General features: G+C 41.7%; 1 protein-coding gene across 1 annotated transcript in view; it reads right to left on the bottom strand.

The window, feature by feature from the left end:
- Positions 1–13616: 13616 nt before the first annotated feature.
- LOC140716541 (class I histocompatibility antigen, F10 alpha chain-like) overlaps positions 13617–17962 on the bottom strand; it is a 48312-nt gene continuing 43966 nt past the window's right edge. The window contains exons 4-8 of the mRNA XM_073029358.1: positions 17349–17612; positions 16983–17087; positions 14998–15042; positions 14707–14754; positions 13617–14160 (exon numbers count right to left, since the gene is read on the bottom strand). Coding sequence (XP_072885459.1) covers positions 14708–14754; positions 14998–15042; positions 16983–17087; positions 17349–17612 — 461 coding nt within the window. The 3' untranslated portion in view covers positions 13617–14160; position 14707. The remainder of the gene's footprint in view (positions 14161–14706; positions 14755–14997; positions 15043–16982; positions 17088–17348; positions 17613–17962) is intronic.

The raw sequence follows: 17962 nt of genomic DNA, 5'->3' as shown, positions 1-17962 counted from the left end.
TTACAGATTTGGAAATTAAAATGGAAGACATGGATGGAAGAATGAAGGAAATGGAAGTTGATAATAATGCCTGGACATCAGAAAGAAAACAACTCGTGGAAAAAATTGATAAGCTTGAAAATTTTAGTAGACGTCACAATATTAAAATTGTTGGACTTAAAGAAGGTACCGAAGGAGAAGACCCAATAAATTTTTTTCAAAAATGGATCCCTGAAAAATTGGAAATGGGGGAAGAAATTTCAATTGAGATTGAAAGGGTGCACAGAGCTTTAAGACCAAGATCTCAAGATGAGCAAAATCCGCGATCAATTTTGATAAGATGTTTAAGATACCAGGATAAAGAAAAGATTTTGAGGGCGGCTGCCCAAGGTGCCAAAAGAAGAAAGGGTCCATTGATGATAGCAGAGAAACCAGTTCTTTTTTATCCTGATATAAGTTATAACCTTTTGAAGAGAAAGAAAGAATTTAATTCAGCAAAAAAAGTCTTATGGGACAAAGGTTATAAATTTTTAATGTGCCACCCAGCAACATTGATAATTTTTTTGGAAGAGGGAAAAAGATTTTTTCCCGATTATCAAGACGCGGAGGTGTTCGCACAAAAACTTCCATCTATTCGCTAATTAAATGTAGAGACTTATAAATGTAATGGTTAAAGACAAAGACAGAGACAGCGAATGGAACTGATGAACATTTAAGGATGATACAAGGGAGAAAAGTAAAATTTTAGAAATGTTAATTGAGAATAATATGTTTTTTTCTTTTCTTATATATATACTTTTAACGTTGTGGGGGGGATGGGGAGCTTTGAATCGGTTACTACGGGATTCACGTGTGTAATCATGGCGATTGCCATGACCCGTACAACAGAGGGGGGTAATGTTGTTTTTTTTTTCTTTCACAACATTAGTAGGGGGGTATTTTGTTTTTTTCCTTATACTCTATTTTTCTTTTATTTTTTTGCCTGGATGATTGGTGGGGACACACATAGCAACATGGAGACTTCTAAAAAGATTTCCCAGGATACCATGAAAGTTGAAAGATTAGGTATTATTATAGATTGGAGTAACATAATTAAAAATAATGACTAATTTATTGAATTTTTTAAGTTTTAATGTTAATGGGCTTAATGGACCAGTAAAAAGAAAAAGAATTTTAACATATATTAAAAAAATGAAAATAGATATAGCTTTCCTACAAGAAACTCATTTAATGGACATAGAACTTCAGAAATTAAAAAGAGACTGGGTTGGAAATGTTATTGCAGCTTCATTTAACTCAAAGGCGAGAGGAGTTGCAATTTTGGTTAATAAAAATTTACCAATTAAAATACAAAATGTATTAATTGACTCGGCAGGAAGATATTTAATTATACATTGTCAAATTTTTTCAGAACTATGGACTCTTATGAATATTTATGCACCAAACGAAAATGATGTAAAATTTATACAGGAGGTCTTTTTGAATTTGGCTAACGCACATGATAAAATATTATTAGGTGGAGATTTTAATTTTTGTCTAGATCCAGTTTTAGATAGATCAATAAAGGCTATTACAAAATCAAAAGTAGTAAAACTAACTCTATCATTGATGAAAGACCTAAATTTGATTGATATATGGAGAAGAATCAATCAAAGAAAGAGATTATTCATTTTATTCAAATAGACATAAAACATACTCAAGGATAGATTTTTTCTTATTATCAACGAATATTCAAGATAGAGTGAAAAATGTGGAATATAAAGCAAGAATGTTGTCTGATCACTCTCCTTTAATAATGACAATGATAATGATAGATAAAGAGGAATCAATTTATAGATGGAGATTTAACTCAATTTTACTAAAACGTCAAGATTTTTGTGATTTTATGAAAAAAACAGATTCAGTTCTTTTTAGATACAAATTTACATTCAGTTGATGATAAATTTATATTGTGGGAAGCAATGAAGGCATATTTGAGAGGTCAGATAATAAGTTATACTTCTAAAATTAAGAAGGAATATATGATAGAAATAGATCAATTGGAAAAAGAGATTATAAAATTAGAAAAAGAATCTCAAAGAAATATGACAGAAGAAAAACGAAGACAACTTATCAATAAGAAGTTAAAATATAATACACTCCAGACATATCGAACAGAAAAAGCAATTATGAGAACTAAACAGAGATATTATGAACTAGGTGAAAGATCACATAAGGTCCTTGCATGACAGTTAAAAACAGATCAGATTTCTAAAACAATAAATGCAATCCGAACAAAAGTGAATAAAGTTACTTATAAGCCTCTAGAAATTAATGAGGCTTTTAAGAACTTTTATTCTGAGTTGTATAAATCAGAATCAAAAAATGATGATGTTAAGATAGAAAGATTTTTAGCACAAATAACTCTTCCAAAATTAGATATGGAAGAACAGAAGGGATTAGGTATGCCTTTTACAGTGAAGGAGGTTGAAGAAGCTCTAGGATCACTTCAAAGTAATAAATCCCCAGGAGAAGATGGTTTTCCGCCTGAATTTTACAAAAAGTTTAAAGATTTATTAATTTCTCCCTTTTTGGAGTTAATACATCAAGCGGAAAGAACGCATAGACTTCCAGAATCTTTTTCAACAGCTATTTTAATAGTATTGCCAAAAAAAGATAGAGACCTTTTAAAACCAGCATCATATAGACCTATTTCTTTATTAAATACTGATTATAAAATAATAGCAAAAATCTTATCTAATAGATTATCTAAATGCTTACCAAAATTAGTGCATATGGATCAAACAGGATTTATCAAAAATAGACAATCGGCAGATAATGTAACCCGGTTATTTAGTATAATCCATTTAGCGCAAAAGAGGGAGGAAATGAGTGTGGCAGTTGCTTTAGATGCAGAGAAAGCATTTGATAGATTGGAATGGGATTTTTTATTTAAGGTATTGGAAAAATATGGATTAGGAACATCATTTATAAAATGGATTAAAACCTTAAATACTAATCCCAAAGCCAAAGTAGTGACAAATGGTCAAATTTCGACACCATTTCAGTTAACAAGATCAACTAGGCAAGGTTGTCCATTATCACCTGCTTTGTTTGTGTTGGCAATAGAGCCATTAGCTGAATTAATTAGAATGGACCCAGATATTAAGGGTTTCAGAGTTAATCAGGAAGAATACAAGATTAATTTATTTGCTGATGATGTTTTACTTTATTTAACAGATCCATTACATTCATTATGTAAATTATCTTATAGATTAGAAGAATATGGGAAAATATCAGGTTATAAAGTAAATTGGGATAAAAGTGAAATTTTACCTCTTACTAATGGAGACTATAGTCAATGCCGATTAATAAATCAATTTAGATGGTTGGCAAATGGTATAAAATATTTAGGTATAAGAGTTGACAATGACATAAAAAACTTATACAAATTAAATTATTCACCACTTTTGAAAAAAATTCAGGAAGATCTTGATAAATGGATGGCATTACCAATAACATTAGTAGGTAGAGTAAATACTATAAAAATGAATATATTCCCTAGACTACAATATTTATTTCAATCATTACCAATACAATTACCCCAGAAGTTTTTTCAAGAGATAAACAAATATGTGAGGAAATTTCTTTGGAAAGGTAAGATGTCAAGAATATCGTTGGAAAAATTGACATGGAAATTTGATCTAGGAGGGTTACAACTTCCAAATTTCAAGAATTATTATAAAGCAAATCAACTTAGATTTATTGCATCTTTTTTTGAGAAAGATAAACCGGCATGGATTAGAATAGAACTAGATAAAATAGGAGAAAACGTACCAGAAGATTTTATATATAAATGGGAATCTAAATGGATACGGGAAAAGAAAGAATCTCCTATATTAAAACATTTGATTGATTTATGGAATAAGATAAATGTTGATGATGAGACAAAAAAATCTTTATTAGCAAAGAGATCTTTAATTCAAAATAGACTTATTCCTTTTACAATGGACAATCAACTTTTATATAATTGGTTTCAAAAAGGGATTAAATACATAGGAGATTGTTTTGAAGGAGGTATATTAATGTCATTCGATCAATTAAAGAATAAATATAAAGTATCAAATAACACTTTATTTTGTTACTTTCAACTAAGGGCTTACATAAGAGAAAAACTAGGTCAAACAATGTTATTGCCGAAATCTAATGAAATAGAAATTTTAATTCAAAAAGGAAATATTAAAAAATTTATATCTTGTATGTATAATTTGATTCAAAAACAGGCAATTAAACAAGGAGTCCATAAGTCAAGACAAAAATGGGAAAGTGATTTGAATATTAAAATTGAAGAAACAAATTGGTCAAGACTATGTCTTGATAGTATGACAAATACAATAAATGTTCGGTTAAGATTAGTGCAATATAACTTTTTACATCAATTATATATTACACCACAAAAAATAAATAAATTAAATCCAAGTTTATCTGATCAGTGTTTCCGATGTAACCAAGAAACTGGTACATTTTTACATTCTACATGGTCTTGTTCTAAAATTCAACCTTTTTGGACAAATTTAAGACTTTTATTGGAACAAATTACGGGAATACAACTTCCTCATAATCGAATATTACTTTTACTAGGTGATATTGAAGGGATAAAACCAAAACTCAAACTAAATAAATATCAGAAAGAATTCATAAAAATTGCACTGGCAGTAGCCAAAAAGGCTATTGCAATTACTTGGAAATCAGATACATATTTAAGTATAGATCGTTGGAAAAAAGAAATCTATGGCTGTATTCCATTAGAAAAAATTACTTATAATTTAAGAGATAAATATGAAACATTTTTGAAAATTTGGTGCCCTTATTTACAAAAGACAGGATTAAATATATAGGTGCTCTGAAGATGAAACAATTGGTTACTTGGGGAAAGAAATAAATATATATACTAAAGTTATTAAGAACTCCATGGAGCATGTGGAGATCTTCCAACAACCAGGCACTCTTTCTTCTTTTTTCTTTCTTAATTTTTCTTTTTTTATATAGGGAAGTTAGGGGGGAGGGGTTAAGGGGAGGGGGGAAGGGATATATACTTTTTTTTCCACACTTGTAATTACTTAAAAATGCAATTAAATAAAATTTAATAAAAAAAAAGAAGGGTTAAACTTTAATTTGCAAATCAAAGCTGAGACAGTCATTGAGCTAGTCGCTGATTGCCCACCGATCCTTGGACATAGCATTTTTTATAGCAATCTCCTGGTTTAGTTGCATTAGCATATCCAATCGGTCTATAGTTGCGTATCACACGTACATCCGCCACTATTGTTTCTACCCATTGACTTAATCATGTTCTAATCTACATCTCTTAGCTACCTCTCATTAACACACCATTGTCTTCTACATTCTTAAGATTTCATTCTCCTACTAAATTGGGTACATGCATAGCAAATAGCAAGTTTCAAAACTGACTACAAAGTTTTGGTTACACAGCAAACAATTTCAACTTTTATACTCCAATATGAGGTGCTACATTTGGTAGGAATAATCTAAATAGGACATAAATGGTAAATGGTAGGGCATTGAGGAATGCAGTAGATCAGAGTGATCTAGGAATAATGGTGCAGAGTTCCCTGAAGGTGGAATTTCATGTGGATAGGGTGGTGAAGAAAGCTTTTGGTATGCTGGCCTTTATAAATCAGAGCATTGAGAACAGGAGTTGGGATATAATGTTAAAGTTGTACAAGGCATTGGTAAAGCCGAATTTGGAGTATTGTGTACAGTTCTGGTCACCGAATTATAGGAAAGACATCAACAAAATAGAGAGAGTACAGAGAAGATTTACTAGAATGTTACCTGGGTTTCAGCACCTAAGTTACAGAGAAAGGTTGAACAAGTTAGGTCTTTATCAGAATCAGAATCAGAATCAGAATCAGAATCAGAATCAGACTTTAATCACCAAGTACCTATGCACATACAAGGAATTTACTTCCGGCAGATGTTGTCTCTCTGCTCATAACAATAATAATGATAAATATAAATAAAAATATAGATTATACATACAGGTAGTGCAATCCAAGTAATAGTTAGCCGACAGTTAACCGGCAGTTAACTGTTCAGCAAAGTGACCGCAGTAGGGAAAAAACTTCTCCAGTGCCTATTAGTCTTAGTCTGGAGGGATCTGAAGCACCTACCAGACGGAAGCAGATCAAACAGTCCGTGCGCAGGATGGGAGGAGTCCTTTATGATGTTCCCCGCCCTCTTCTTCAACCTGGAAGAGTACAGGTCCACAATAGAGGGCAGGGAGGCTCCAATAATGCGCTCGGCAGTCCTCACTGTGCGCTGTAGTCTGGTTCTATCCTGCTTGGTGGCGGCTCCAAACCACACAGTGATGGAGGTGCACAGGACAGACTCAATGACTGCAGTGTAGAACTGCAGCAGCAATTCCTGAGGCAGACCGTATTTCCTCAAGAGCTGCAGGAAATACATCCGCTGCTGGGCCTTCTTCAGGATGGAGCTGATGTTCTGCTCCCGCTTCAGATCCTGAGAGATGGTGGTTTGGAGTGTAAAAGGTTGAGGGGGGACTTGATAGAGGTATTTAAAATTATGAGGGGGATAGAAAGAGTTGACGTGGATAGGCTTCTTCCATTGAGAGTAGGGGAGTTTCAAACGAGAGGACATGAGTTGAGAGTTGGGGGCAAAATTTTAAGGGTAACACAAGGGGGCATTTCTTTACTCAGAGAGTGGTAGCTGTGTGGAATGAACTTCCAGTAGAAGTGGTAGAGGCAGGTTCTGTATTATCATTTAAAGTAAAATTGGATAGGTATATGGACAGGAAAAGAATGGAGGGTTATGGGCTGAGTGCGGGTCAGTGGGACTAGGTGAGAGTAAGCGTTCGGCACGGACTAGAAGGGCCGAGATGGTCTGTTTCCCTGCTGTAATTGTTATATGGTTATATGGTAAGTCCAGGCAATGGGCGGTAAGCCTTCTGCCTCCTTATGATTTTGCGGAGATTCAGCGTGACATGTGAGACTTTGACCAGCTTCTGTGGGGGGGTGTATGTCGACAGGCTGCATATGCCCTTCGGCACAAAATCCTACGAGAAGTCCATCACGGGTAAAGCCCTGCCACCAACTAAGCACATGTACATGAAACACTGTCTCAGGAATGCTGCATCCACCATCGGGGACCCACCACTCAGGACATACTTTTCTCTTGCTGCTGCCATTGGGAAGCGAGTGCAGGAGCCTCAGGACTCACGCCACCAGGTTCAGGAGCAATTTCTGCCTCTTGGACGGAGGGTTACAACTTCACTTGCCCCATCATTGAAACGTTCCCACCAACAAATGGACTCCCTTTCGAAGACTCTTCCACTCATGATTTCAATATTTATTGCTTATTTATTTATTTATTATTATTATTATTTATTTTAGTATTTACAGTATGTTGTATGGTTCAATGTCCAAGTTGGGTGGTATTTCATTGATTCTGTTATGGTTATTATTTTATAGATATTCAGTATGCCCACAAGGAAATGAATCTCAGGGTTGTTTATGGTGACATGTATGTACATTGATAATAAATTTACTTTGAACTTTGAACCAGAAAGCTTTGCTAACCACGTTTGTACAAAATTATGCTGATGGACGTTGAGTACATGACAAACTGCAGAAAGACAAGCAGATTTGGTTACTGGAAGAATGCCAAGTCCACTGGTAAAGCAGACAATCAGAATGCACCCTGTCCCTGAACTGGCATGGGTAAATAACATTTGTGTACAAAAAAGTGACTACGTTGTTTGTTATTTCACAGCTACCGTTGTCTCCTGTGCGGGGATGCCTTCCCTTGCAGATAGTAAAATAAAGACGCTTATGATTGTCCTGCTTTGAGTTGGGTTTGTTTGTTTTCAGGTGTTACAATCATGTGCTGAACAGAACTTGGATGTTCCTCCGAGATCCCATGTTTAGGTGCGGGATCAGAACAAGGGGGGATTCTGGTGACCCCTTGCTCCCAGGGATACTCCGTCAGAGGAGTGATTACCAAAAGTAAGTTTGTTTTTCACTCTGTTTGCCCTTTCCACCCAAGGAATTACAGCTCACAGTGAATGGTCTCTGTGAACAGCGCCACCATCTGGGCAGGAGAATTACAGGACTCTGGGGAGCAGAGACACCATCTGAACTCGGAGGAAGTACAGGATGAACACGATGTTGTCTCTACATCGGCCCCATCTACTCATGTGAGAATGACAGTGATGAAACATAAAGATTGACCCAATGTCAGATGAAACTATTGCTAATTAATGTATTGACAAGCTAGTGGCAGATCAATCGGCTCTTGCTCAACTGCTCTACAATCAGCTGAAGGACAAGAAGTTGCCAGATGAGCCTGTGACTCATGAAGAACAACTGAGAGCATTTTAAACTTTAAAGGTGACATTGTGTACTAAACCTGCATTAAATATCTGGACAACTCACCTTGTATGTCATCAAGAAACACATATAGCTGTCCTAATTCAAGAGCACAGAGACCGACAGCAACCTGTTGGTTATTATTCTGCCAAAGATTTGATTCTATACACTAATGGCATCTCAATGATTGAGAGAGGGACTCAAATGGCTGTTTCTGGAAGCAAGGGTGTTGATCAGGTAACATGTCACTGCAACTGGGTGCAAGGTCCATCTCTGGGAAGCAGTAAAGGTAGATGTACGGAACTGTCAAATCTCAGTCCTCCCCGTTGGCTGAACAGCACTCATTGGCTATGTGGTTACCGGTCCTACTCCTGGCTGCCGGGAATATACCCCCAGAATGGGGGGAAGTGGAGAGAGTTGTGGCCCTGGGAGGGTTGCTGTTATCTTGCCTACCTAGTGCCCCACATGAGACACCTCACACCCTCTGGTCCAGCAGCACCAGACGCCCATAACAGAGGACGAGAGATTCTGGATGATTGCCTTTCCAGGGACTGCGAGATTGTTCTGGGAATTGATTAATATGGAAAAAGGATCTGGTGCTTTCCCCGGTGTAAATGATGAATAAACTCTTCTCCTGCTCCAGCTGGATACAGGTATCGATTTTAACTGATGTTTCAGTGACAAACTCTGCCATCTTCATCAGGGGTGTCTAGTCCGGTGGTATTTATAACCCTGTTGTCCATCCCTCCTGATTGGTTAGTCTTCATCCAATCAGGTTTCCAGTGTCCCACCTTGTTTACAACTGAATTCCCCATCTTACTTAGAGCCAAGTAAGACAACGGTCTCGCTTTAAGTAAGAACTGGAATTCGATTGTGAACATTTTGTTTTTGCCGAATGTGTTCTTTGAGGTGTGAAGTGGGGAGGTGACAGTCCGGGTGGGAGCCTCGGCTGGGGGAAAGACCACCTGTGTGTCCGACCTGCCAGACGGGATTCCCATCGAGTACGAGCACAGTATTACCACAGCAGGGTCAGAGGGGGCTGTCACACTGGGCAGTGAGGGGGCGATAACACTCCAGCTGAGGGCAGGGGGAGGAGAGGTCACACACATGGTCGTTTGGGAGAAGGGGTCAACTCGAGGCCAAAACTCTAAGGTGCAAAGGGACTTGAGAGTCCTCGTGCGGGATTCCCTAGAGGTTAATTTGCAGGTACGTGGTGAGGAAGGCAAATGCAATGTTAACATTTATTTTGAGAGGACTAGGATATAAAAGGAAGGACATAATGCTGAGGCTTTATAAGGCACTGGGCTGGTCTTACTTAGAGTATTGAGAGCAGTTTGGGTCCCTTATCTGAGAAAGATGTGCTGACATTGGAGAGGGTACAGAGGAGATTCGTTTGGAGATTGGGGCTGAAAGGGAAATGGATCAGCCATGATGAAGTGGCAGAGCAGACGGGCGATGGGCCGAATGGCCTAATTCTGTCCCTTTCTCTATGGAATGACCCAGATTCGGGTGAGGTGGTTCATCCCTCTCACTATGTACCCTGAAACATCGAGATTGTCAGAAACCCATCAGTATCTATGGGGAAAAGGATGTGATCACACTGGACAGGGTGCAGGGATCCATCATGGTAGTGTTTGTGATGGAGCAGTGTGGTTATAAAGGAGAGAATAGATAGACCCGTTCCCTTGGAGTGGAGGATGCTGAGGGGAGACCTGATAGAGGTACAATATCCTTACAGGCAAAGACAGGGTCGTCCATATTTGAAACCTACCCCATAGCAAACATGTCTGAAACTAGAGACAGGGTTTGGACAATGGTGAGGAGGTTCAGAGGGGATCTGAGGAAGAATGTTCACAGGGGGGTGTGGGGGGTTTGGAACCTGGAACACACTACTTGAGGGGGTGGTGGAGGGACAGACTCACAATGTTTAAGAAATACCTTGAGAAGCACCTGAATAACCAAGACAGAGAAGGTTATGGACCAAGTGTCAGTGAATGGGAATAATGTGGATTGGTCATTAATGGTTAGGACAGACATAGTGAGCTGGAGAGTCCATTTCGATGCTTAAAAGACCATGTCAGAGTCTTGCAGAGTCAGGACATTGTACTCATTGGCCCCAAAATAAATAAAGAAAATCATGAAGGCGTGAGGAATGTGTTGTCTATGAAAGGTGGGAAGACTTGGTTACAAGGCCTGAGAGCAGAGAGACGGGGGTAACATTTATGGAACAGATGTAGAAACCACAACAGTTATACATTCCATCTGGTTTAAAAGTACAGGAGGAAAAGCAATTCAGTCACAGCCACAGGAGAAGCTGCGGATAATGTTGGATCCATGGAGGAGTGGTGTAAGACTGCCAGGTAATGTGACAAACCTGACCCTCGGGCACACGTCAATCCCACCACATACACACTGTTCAAAAAGCAGAAAGAGAGGATCAGAGTAAAATTGAAGGGAGAATAACACTGGACTGTAGAAACTTTGATAATATGGAACAGAAACAGGCTGAGTGAAGGAACCCCATAATTAGAAATAGGACAACTTGTGAGATGGGCGAGGAATATTTCTTAATGTAATTTATAGTTGTTTTTGTGTATTGCACAAGGCTACTCAAAAAAATTTCAAAAATAAATTTATTATCAAATACAACCCCAGATTCGCTTACTTCCCAGCGTTCACAGTAAGTCTAAGAAACAGAATAGAATCAATGAAAGACTGAGTCAACAAGACAGACTAACAACGAATGTGCAAAGGAACACAAGCTGAAGAAATACTAAATAAATAAATAATAAACATGAGAATCAGGTTTATTATCACTGTCGTGAAATTTGTTGCTCTGCAACAACAACACATAAACACTGTAAATTACAGTAAATATAGTTTTAAAAGGACAACTTAAACAAGCAGCTTAATCAGTGGCAGGAGCAGGTCACAGTGACGAGGTTTCCCACAGGTCACCAATGCTGTTTAAAAGGACAGAAGGGAAAAGTGGTGTAGCTATTTTTCAGAGTAGGCCAGTGGTGACAGTCGGAGTGTCTGGCTTTGGCTCGAAAGAGATGTTGGCTCCGGGTAAGCTTTTGTTAAAGTTGCCTTTTGGTTTCTCTTACTGTAGCTAGTGCAGTAAACGGCTATTATACATTCTTCATGCTGGATGTTGGAGCCCTGGGAGACCCAGAGTCTCCCAGGGAACTACATCTGTGTGAAGTGCATCCAGCTGCAGCTCCTTGAAGACCGTGTTAGGGATCTGGAGCAGCAACTGGATGACCTTCAACTTGTACGGGAGAGTGAGGAGATAATTGATCAAAGTTACAGGGAAATAGTTATCCTGAAGTTTCAGGAAGCGAGTAGCTGGGTGACTGTCAGGAGAAATGGAAAAGTGACAAAGCAATTAGCACAGAGCATCTTGTGGTGATTCTCCTCAATAATAAGTAAACCATGTTGGATACTGTTGTGGGGGATAACCTCCTAGATGAATGCCACAGAGACTGGGTTACCGGTACTGAGCATGGGTCCATGGTGCAGAAGGGAATGAGGGAGAAGTGCGGAGCGGTAGTGATAGGGGACTCAGTATCAGAGGAACAGACAGGAGATTCTGTGAACATGACCAGGCCACCTGAATGTTATGTTGCCTCCCAGGAGCCAGGGTCAGGGCTGTCTCGGATTGCGTTCACACCATATTGGACAGGGAAGGAGGGCAGTCAGATATCTTGGTACACGTTGGTACATGACATAGGAAGGAAAAGCAAAGAGGTCCTGAAGAGAGAATTTAGACAGCCGGCAGAGAACTGAGAAGCAGATCTCCAGGGTATTAATTTCTGGATTGCTGCCTGTGCCACTAGTGAGGGTAGAAACAGGATGATTTGGCAGATTAATGCGTGGCTGAGAATCTGGTGCAGGGGACAGGGCTTTGGGTTCTTGGATCATTGGGATCTCTGCTGGTGGAGGTATGACCTGTTCAAAATTAACCGCTTCACATGAAAGGGTTGGGAACCAGAGTGAAGGGACTCAGGATAAGACAGATGGTAAATAAGCAAAGAAAGTGTTCAGTCAGACTGTCAGGAAGGACAGGCAGATTATGGGACAAAATTGCAGCCAACAGGGTGAGTATCAATGCATTGGTGATGCCAAATCAAAAAGTATAGCAAATCCAGTACTCAAAGTGTTATATCTCAATGCACGGAGCATAAGAAATAAGGTGGATGATCTTGTTTCCCTTTTACAGATTGTCAGGTATGATGTTGTGGCCATCACTGAATCGTGGCTGAAGAATGGTTGTAGTACAATATACATTCAGAAATGCTTTTTCTTTGCAAACATCCACAAAAACAGAGGAGTGCCCCAAAGTTAAATGTTAAAACCTGATTTTCCCAATCAAACTGCATGTTGAAATCTCCCATGACTGTCATAACATTGCCCTTTTGACATGACTTTCCTACTTCCCGTTGAAATCTATGGTCCACATTCCAGCTACTGTTGGGAGGCCTGTATATAACTGTCATCAGGGTCCTTTTACCCCTGCAGTTTCTCAACTCAACCCATAAGGATTCAACATCTTCGGATCTTATGTCACACTTTCTACTGATTTAATGCCATTTTTTTTACCAGCAGAGCCAAGCCACCCCCTCTGCCTACCTTTCTATCCCTCCAGTACAACATCTAACCTTGGATTGACCCCCGGCTTGTACGGGAGAGAGTGTATACATTTATCTGACATTAAATTGGACCCTTGAACCTTTGAGGTCCTATGGTCTATGAAAACCTGTACGTTTTCACCCCTGGTTCAAGAGCCGGCTAGTTGAGGGGTAACAACTGTTACTAAACCTGGTGGTGAGAGTCCTGAGGCTCCTGTACCTTCTTCCTGATGGCAGCAGCAGGAACAGAGCACAGTCTGGATGGAGCCACAGAACAACAAATTTCACGACATTGCCACTGATATTAAACCCGATTCTGAATGATGGTGCAATTACATAAATCCTTGGCTTCCAACTTTGCAGAAGGTAACTAGGAGCATCTTGGAAACATAGTCACCACTGTACCAGACACTGTTTTATTTGTCCTTGCCAGATCTCTCCCTGGTCACTGTTGCCTCAACAGGAACCTCTCCTCATGTCTTCTCCCACACACTCCCACAAATACAGATTCTCCTTGAATCCATAATACACATCATTCCCACATTGCCCAGAGTCCTAGTGGCTGCATCCTTCAAATCCCAATGTTCCCACCACCACAAACACTGCCAGACAGGGAGACGGAGTAAACATCAATTTTATTTGTATTTAGTATTAAAAAGCCTTGACAATGAAGCATGAAAGAATTTTTCCCTCCCTCCCGCCCCACCACCAGCATAAAATCACGTTTCCAGATCTCCCTGTAATCACTCCCACAGCCCATGGGTTAAAGTCTCACTTTAACTCCAGCACCTGCCACCCACTCCCCTCCCATCCCACACGGGCCAGAAGCCACTCTCGGTCAACAGTCACACTGACTGAATGAGCAAATGTATTCACCAACTGTGAGTCTCCAGATGCCGACCAGGGCTGAGCTGAGCTGTGTTCCCCACTAAGCCCCTTCCCTTCATCCCAAACATATTAAAGTGATTCAGCTTTCTTTGAAAAGCAATATTACATTCCAGCTCCTGAAGTGAATCAGCAAATTATCCATATTCCTAAGCACAAAGATCAATGCATAAATCATATTTTTCCCCGGAGAATATCGCGTTAATCACCCAGAGTCCCAGGATTACACTCTGTTCCCATAGATTTCTTCATCAATATCCTGCTGTGAACTGAATTTCCTGCAGAGGGGAGAGAGGCGAGGAGAGATGGTTATGGAGTGAGGCATCAGCAGTAAACCTCCCCAACACTGACAATGAAACCTACTAAACACCCCCCCCCCAACACTGGGAATAATGTCCAGTGATTCCAATTCCCAACAAGCAGTACAACATAATCTATAACATTAAACCCATTCCCCACCACATCACAACCATAACGCATCCCACAAAACCCATCTCCCCCCACCACCATAAATCACCCACAACACCCCCGTACCCCAAACTCTCCCTAGCCCCCCTCCCCCACCACAAAGCACTGAGCAACCCTGGAAAAGCAGCAATTCCAATGACAAACTATGAAAACTGGGCACTGGATCCCTGGAATGGAATGGAGCAGGAGGCCATTCCCAGGGTGAGGTACTGTGGGGACTGGTTACACCCCCTCCCACAGTTCCGGTTCCGGACCGGGGTTTCTCAGTGCCCAGACTGTGCTGTAATGACCAGCTCCAGCTCCAGTGACAAGAGCTGGGAAGCCCAGCGTTGACCGGTGTCCAACACGGTTCCTACCTCAGGCCGTGGCAGAGGAGTTGGAGGAGGATTCTCCTTTGTCAGAAGCTGTGAATGGAAGGACAGGCAGGAAAACATTTATTACCAATGCAGTTCAGACTCGGAGAAACAAAGACAGCCACATCACACAATACACCACCGCACAAACACAGGTATATACAGATAATCACACACATCGACAGAGACATGCACAATGGTGTCACACACACAAAACTCCCATTCTTTAGATGAGACACAGTGAACATGAACAATGTAACACAACCATCCAGCTGTGATTTACAGTGAACTTACTTTTGGTGGGATTGTAGCCTTTGTTCCCTGCTGAGAAACACGCTGCTGTAAAACACAGAGACAGTCAGTGAGAACGGTCCCACATCCCCAGCAAATAACCAGATAGATTCAGTACCTGCCCAGTGGGCTCTGAATCCCAATCAAACAGAACTCAAGCTACAATTTGTGAAAGGAGACACATCCAACAGGACCAGTGTGGCCCCAACTCATTGTAAGGCCATGAGATGGAACAAAGCTGGTGGGTGACAGAGTGGTCAGTGGGAGGTTTGGAGTGACCATTTACTCTAATACTGGCCCTGGTCAGGTCCACCAGGTATGGATGCACACGGTAATGAGAGGCTCAGGTGGGACAGGTAGGAGGAATTGATTTCCTGGAGCAGAGGCGTCCATAATCAGAGTCTGTAAGTGAGGAGCAAGAACATTGGGAGTGAGCGGAGGAAAGAATGTTTCACACACCCTGCCCCAGAAGATGGCTGGAATCGAACACACTGACAGAGCGGTGAAGACAGACTCTCACAACACTGAAGATAGATCTAGACAGGTACTTGAATCACCAAGGTAGAGAGGACAAGGAAATGGAATCAGAGTGTGCAAGTATGTGGACAGCAATGGCAGGTCGTGCCAAAGGGAGTAATTCCATACAGTCTGACCCAATGACCCTTGAACTGGGAGAAACTCGAGAACAAGGTGACCGTGTTACATACCCCGTGGGTATCTTGTGACTGCCACATGAGCATGAAGTAATTGTGTCTCTGCTGGGCGCGATGTAATGGTCTTGTGATGCTGGAGGGATGTAATTTCCCGCCAATGTGAGGTCACATGATGTAATTTCCCCCCCCCCCCCAGTGAGAGGTCATGTGATGGCCTGCTTCAACGGGTATAAAAGGGGAAAGCCTTGCTGTGACGCAGGTCAGTTCGTGGTTTAATTTGTCAGTGACTCCGTTATGCTGCGTATTCGTCTCATGACGCAGTTTTGTTATAAAGTGGAGTTTTCCTTTATGTCTTAAGTTTCAAAGGTTATTGCCGGCAGTTTCGCTACAATACTGTCAGTCTAGTCCAGTCAGAGAGTGAAGATTTATGGAAGGATGGAGACCCGAAGGATTGAGAAAAGTTGGTGTTGTTGGCAGTAATACAAGATTGACCTTATTTAATCCTCATTCAGAAGAGATAGTAACCTGCATCCAAGATAGTCCCTGCTATAAGAGCAGAAAGAGCTGGATGCAGCATTATTCGCTACAGAAAGGTCAGTGCCTTTAAGCCGTTTTATTTCCTTCGTCGTAAATCCTTCAGGCAAGGCATATTTCGGCTCGGATCAGCAGTAACGTCACATCGTCGAGGAATTCGTTACTTCGGGAAAGTCTCTCCTAATTGACTGTGTAAATCATTTGGCCTTTTGCATTTACCAGTTTTAAGAACTGTGTTCGCATTTATCGCTTTAAGAACTGTTCGAGTTGCTGTCTCGCAGTTAACTTCCGGTTAAGTTAGTTGTTTGTTTACTTTTGGTTTTTTATTGAGCAGTGTTTAATAAATGTTTCATTTGTTTATAAAAAAAAACCCTGTGTCAATTTTATGTTCACTGTATCGTAACAACCGTTACTCTATAAGATGATCAGAGGCATAGATAACGTGGACAGCCAGCTTTGGCTTTAACCAGGGAAGCAATGTCTAATACCAAATAACATCCTGGTGAGGCTGATTGAAAGGAAGTACAGTGGGAGGATGTCACAGGGGTGTGTGGGACACTGCTGGGGGTGGTGGTCGAGGCTGACACATTACGGACAGTTAAGAGGCGGAAATTGTTATAATGGGAGAAGGAAGAGAGGTGGGGAATGGGGGGGGTTGAAGACAGGCAGCATTGGATGTGCGCACCCTTGGGTGTAGAAACACAAGGGTGCTGGGATGGGATTTGCTGAGGAATGCCAGGAGGACACACCCTGCCCAAGCCCCCTTCCCCAGGGGAACAGTCCAACTCCCTCCAGTCCTACCTTTGTTTTTGTAGGCAACACCAACAGCGATGACGACTGCCACCAGGATCACCAGGACCACAACGACAGCGATGATCCAGATTGGGATGGAGTTGGACTTCGGACCTGTTGGTGATTCAGATAAACAGTGACATCACTGACAGAGACAGGGATAATCCCGATTCTCCCTTTACCAACCCCACCCACACCCTCCCATCCCATAGAGAGACCAACCATCCTGTCTTAGAATCAATGATTCCTCCCTCTGTCCAACCCTGGGTCTGTGATCAACAGTGCCCCCTCACCATCCCAGCCCTGGGCCAGTGGTCAGCCAAGACCCCTCACTCTCACTGCCCATGTACCGCCCCACTAGTGAGTGTCTCTTACCCAGGAACAAGACGAGGGGCTCGGGGAGACCTCGGTGTTCCACCCGACAGGAGAACTCTGCAGTGTCCGTGGGCTCCACCTGCACCGTCTTGGTCAGCTGGTAGGTGTTGTCGTGATTGGGCAGGTTCCCGTGGGAATGGGTCTCCTCCAGAGTCCGGCCGTCCCGCAGAATCATCACGTCGATGGACTGAGGGTAGAAGCCAGTGGCCACACAGGAGAGGTGGCGGCCATCCTTGGAGGCACTGAACGAGACTTCGGGGGGATCTGGGGGGGGAGAGGAGGCAGTGAGTGGGGGCAGAAAGGGGAGCAAGAGGAGGGGGGTGATAGGAAAGGGCAAAGGCGGAGAGAAAAAGGCGAGAGGGAGAGGAGACGGAGAGAGAGTGGAGACGGCGGGGGGAGAGGGGAGACGGCGGGGGGAGAGAGAGGAGACGGCGGGGGGAGAGAGAGGAGACGGCGGGGGGGAGTGGAGACGGTGGGGGGAGTGGAGACGGCGGGGGGAGAGAGTAGACGGCGGGGGGGAGAGAGTAGACGGCGGGGGGGAGAGGGGAGACGGCGGGGGGGAGAGGGGAGACGGCGGGGGAGAGGGGAGACAGCGGGGGAGAGGGGAGACGGCA

The sequence above is a fragment of the Hemitrygon akajei genome, chromosome 2, assembly GCF_048418815.1.
Source record: "Hemitrygon akajei chromosome 2, sHemAka1.3, whole genome shotgun sequence".
NCBI lineage: Eukaryota > Metazoa > Chordata > Chondrichthyes > Myliobatiformes > Dasyatidae > Hemitrygon > Hemitrygon akajei.
The sequence above is the reverse complement of the archived record's forward strand: the minus strand, read 5'-3'. Positions and strand labels throughout refer to the sequence as shown.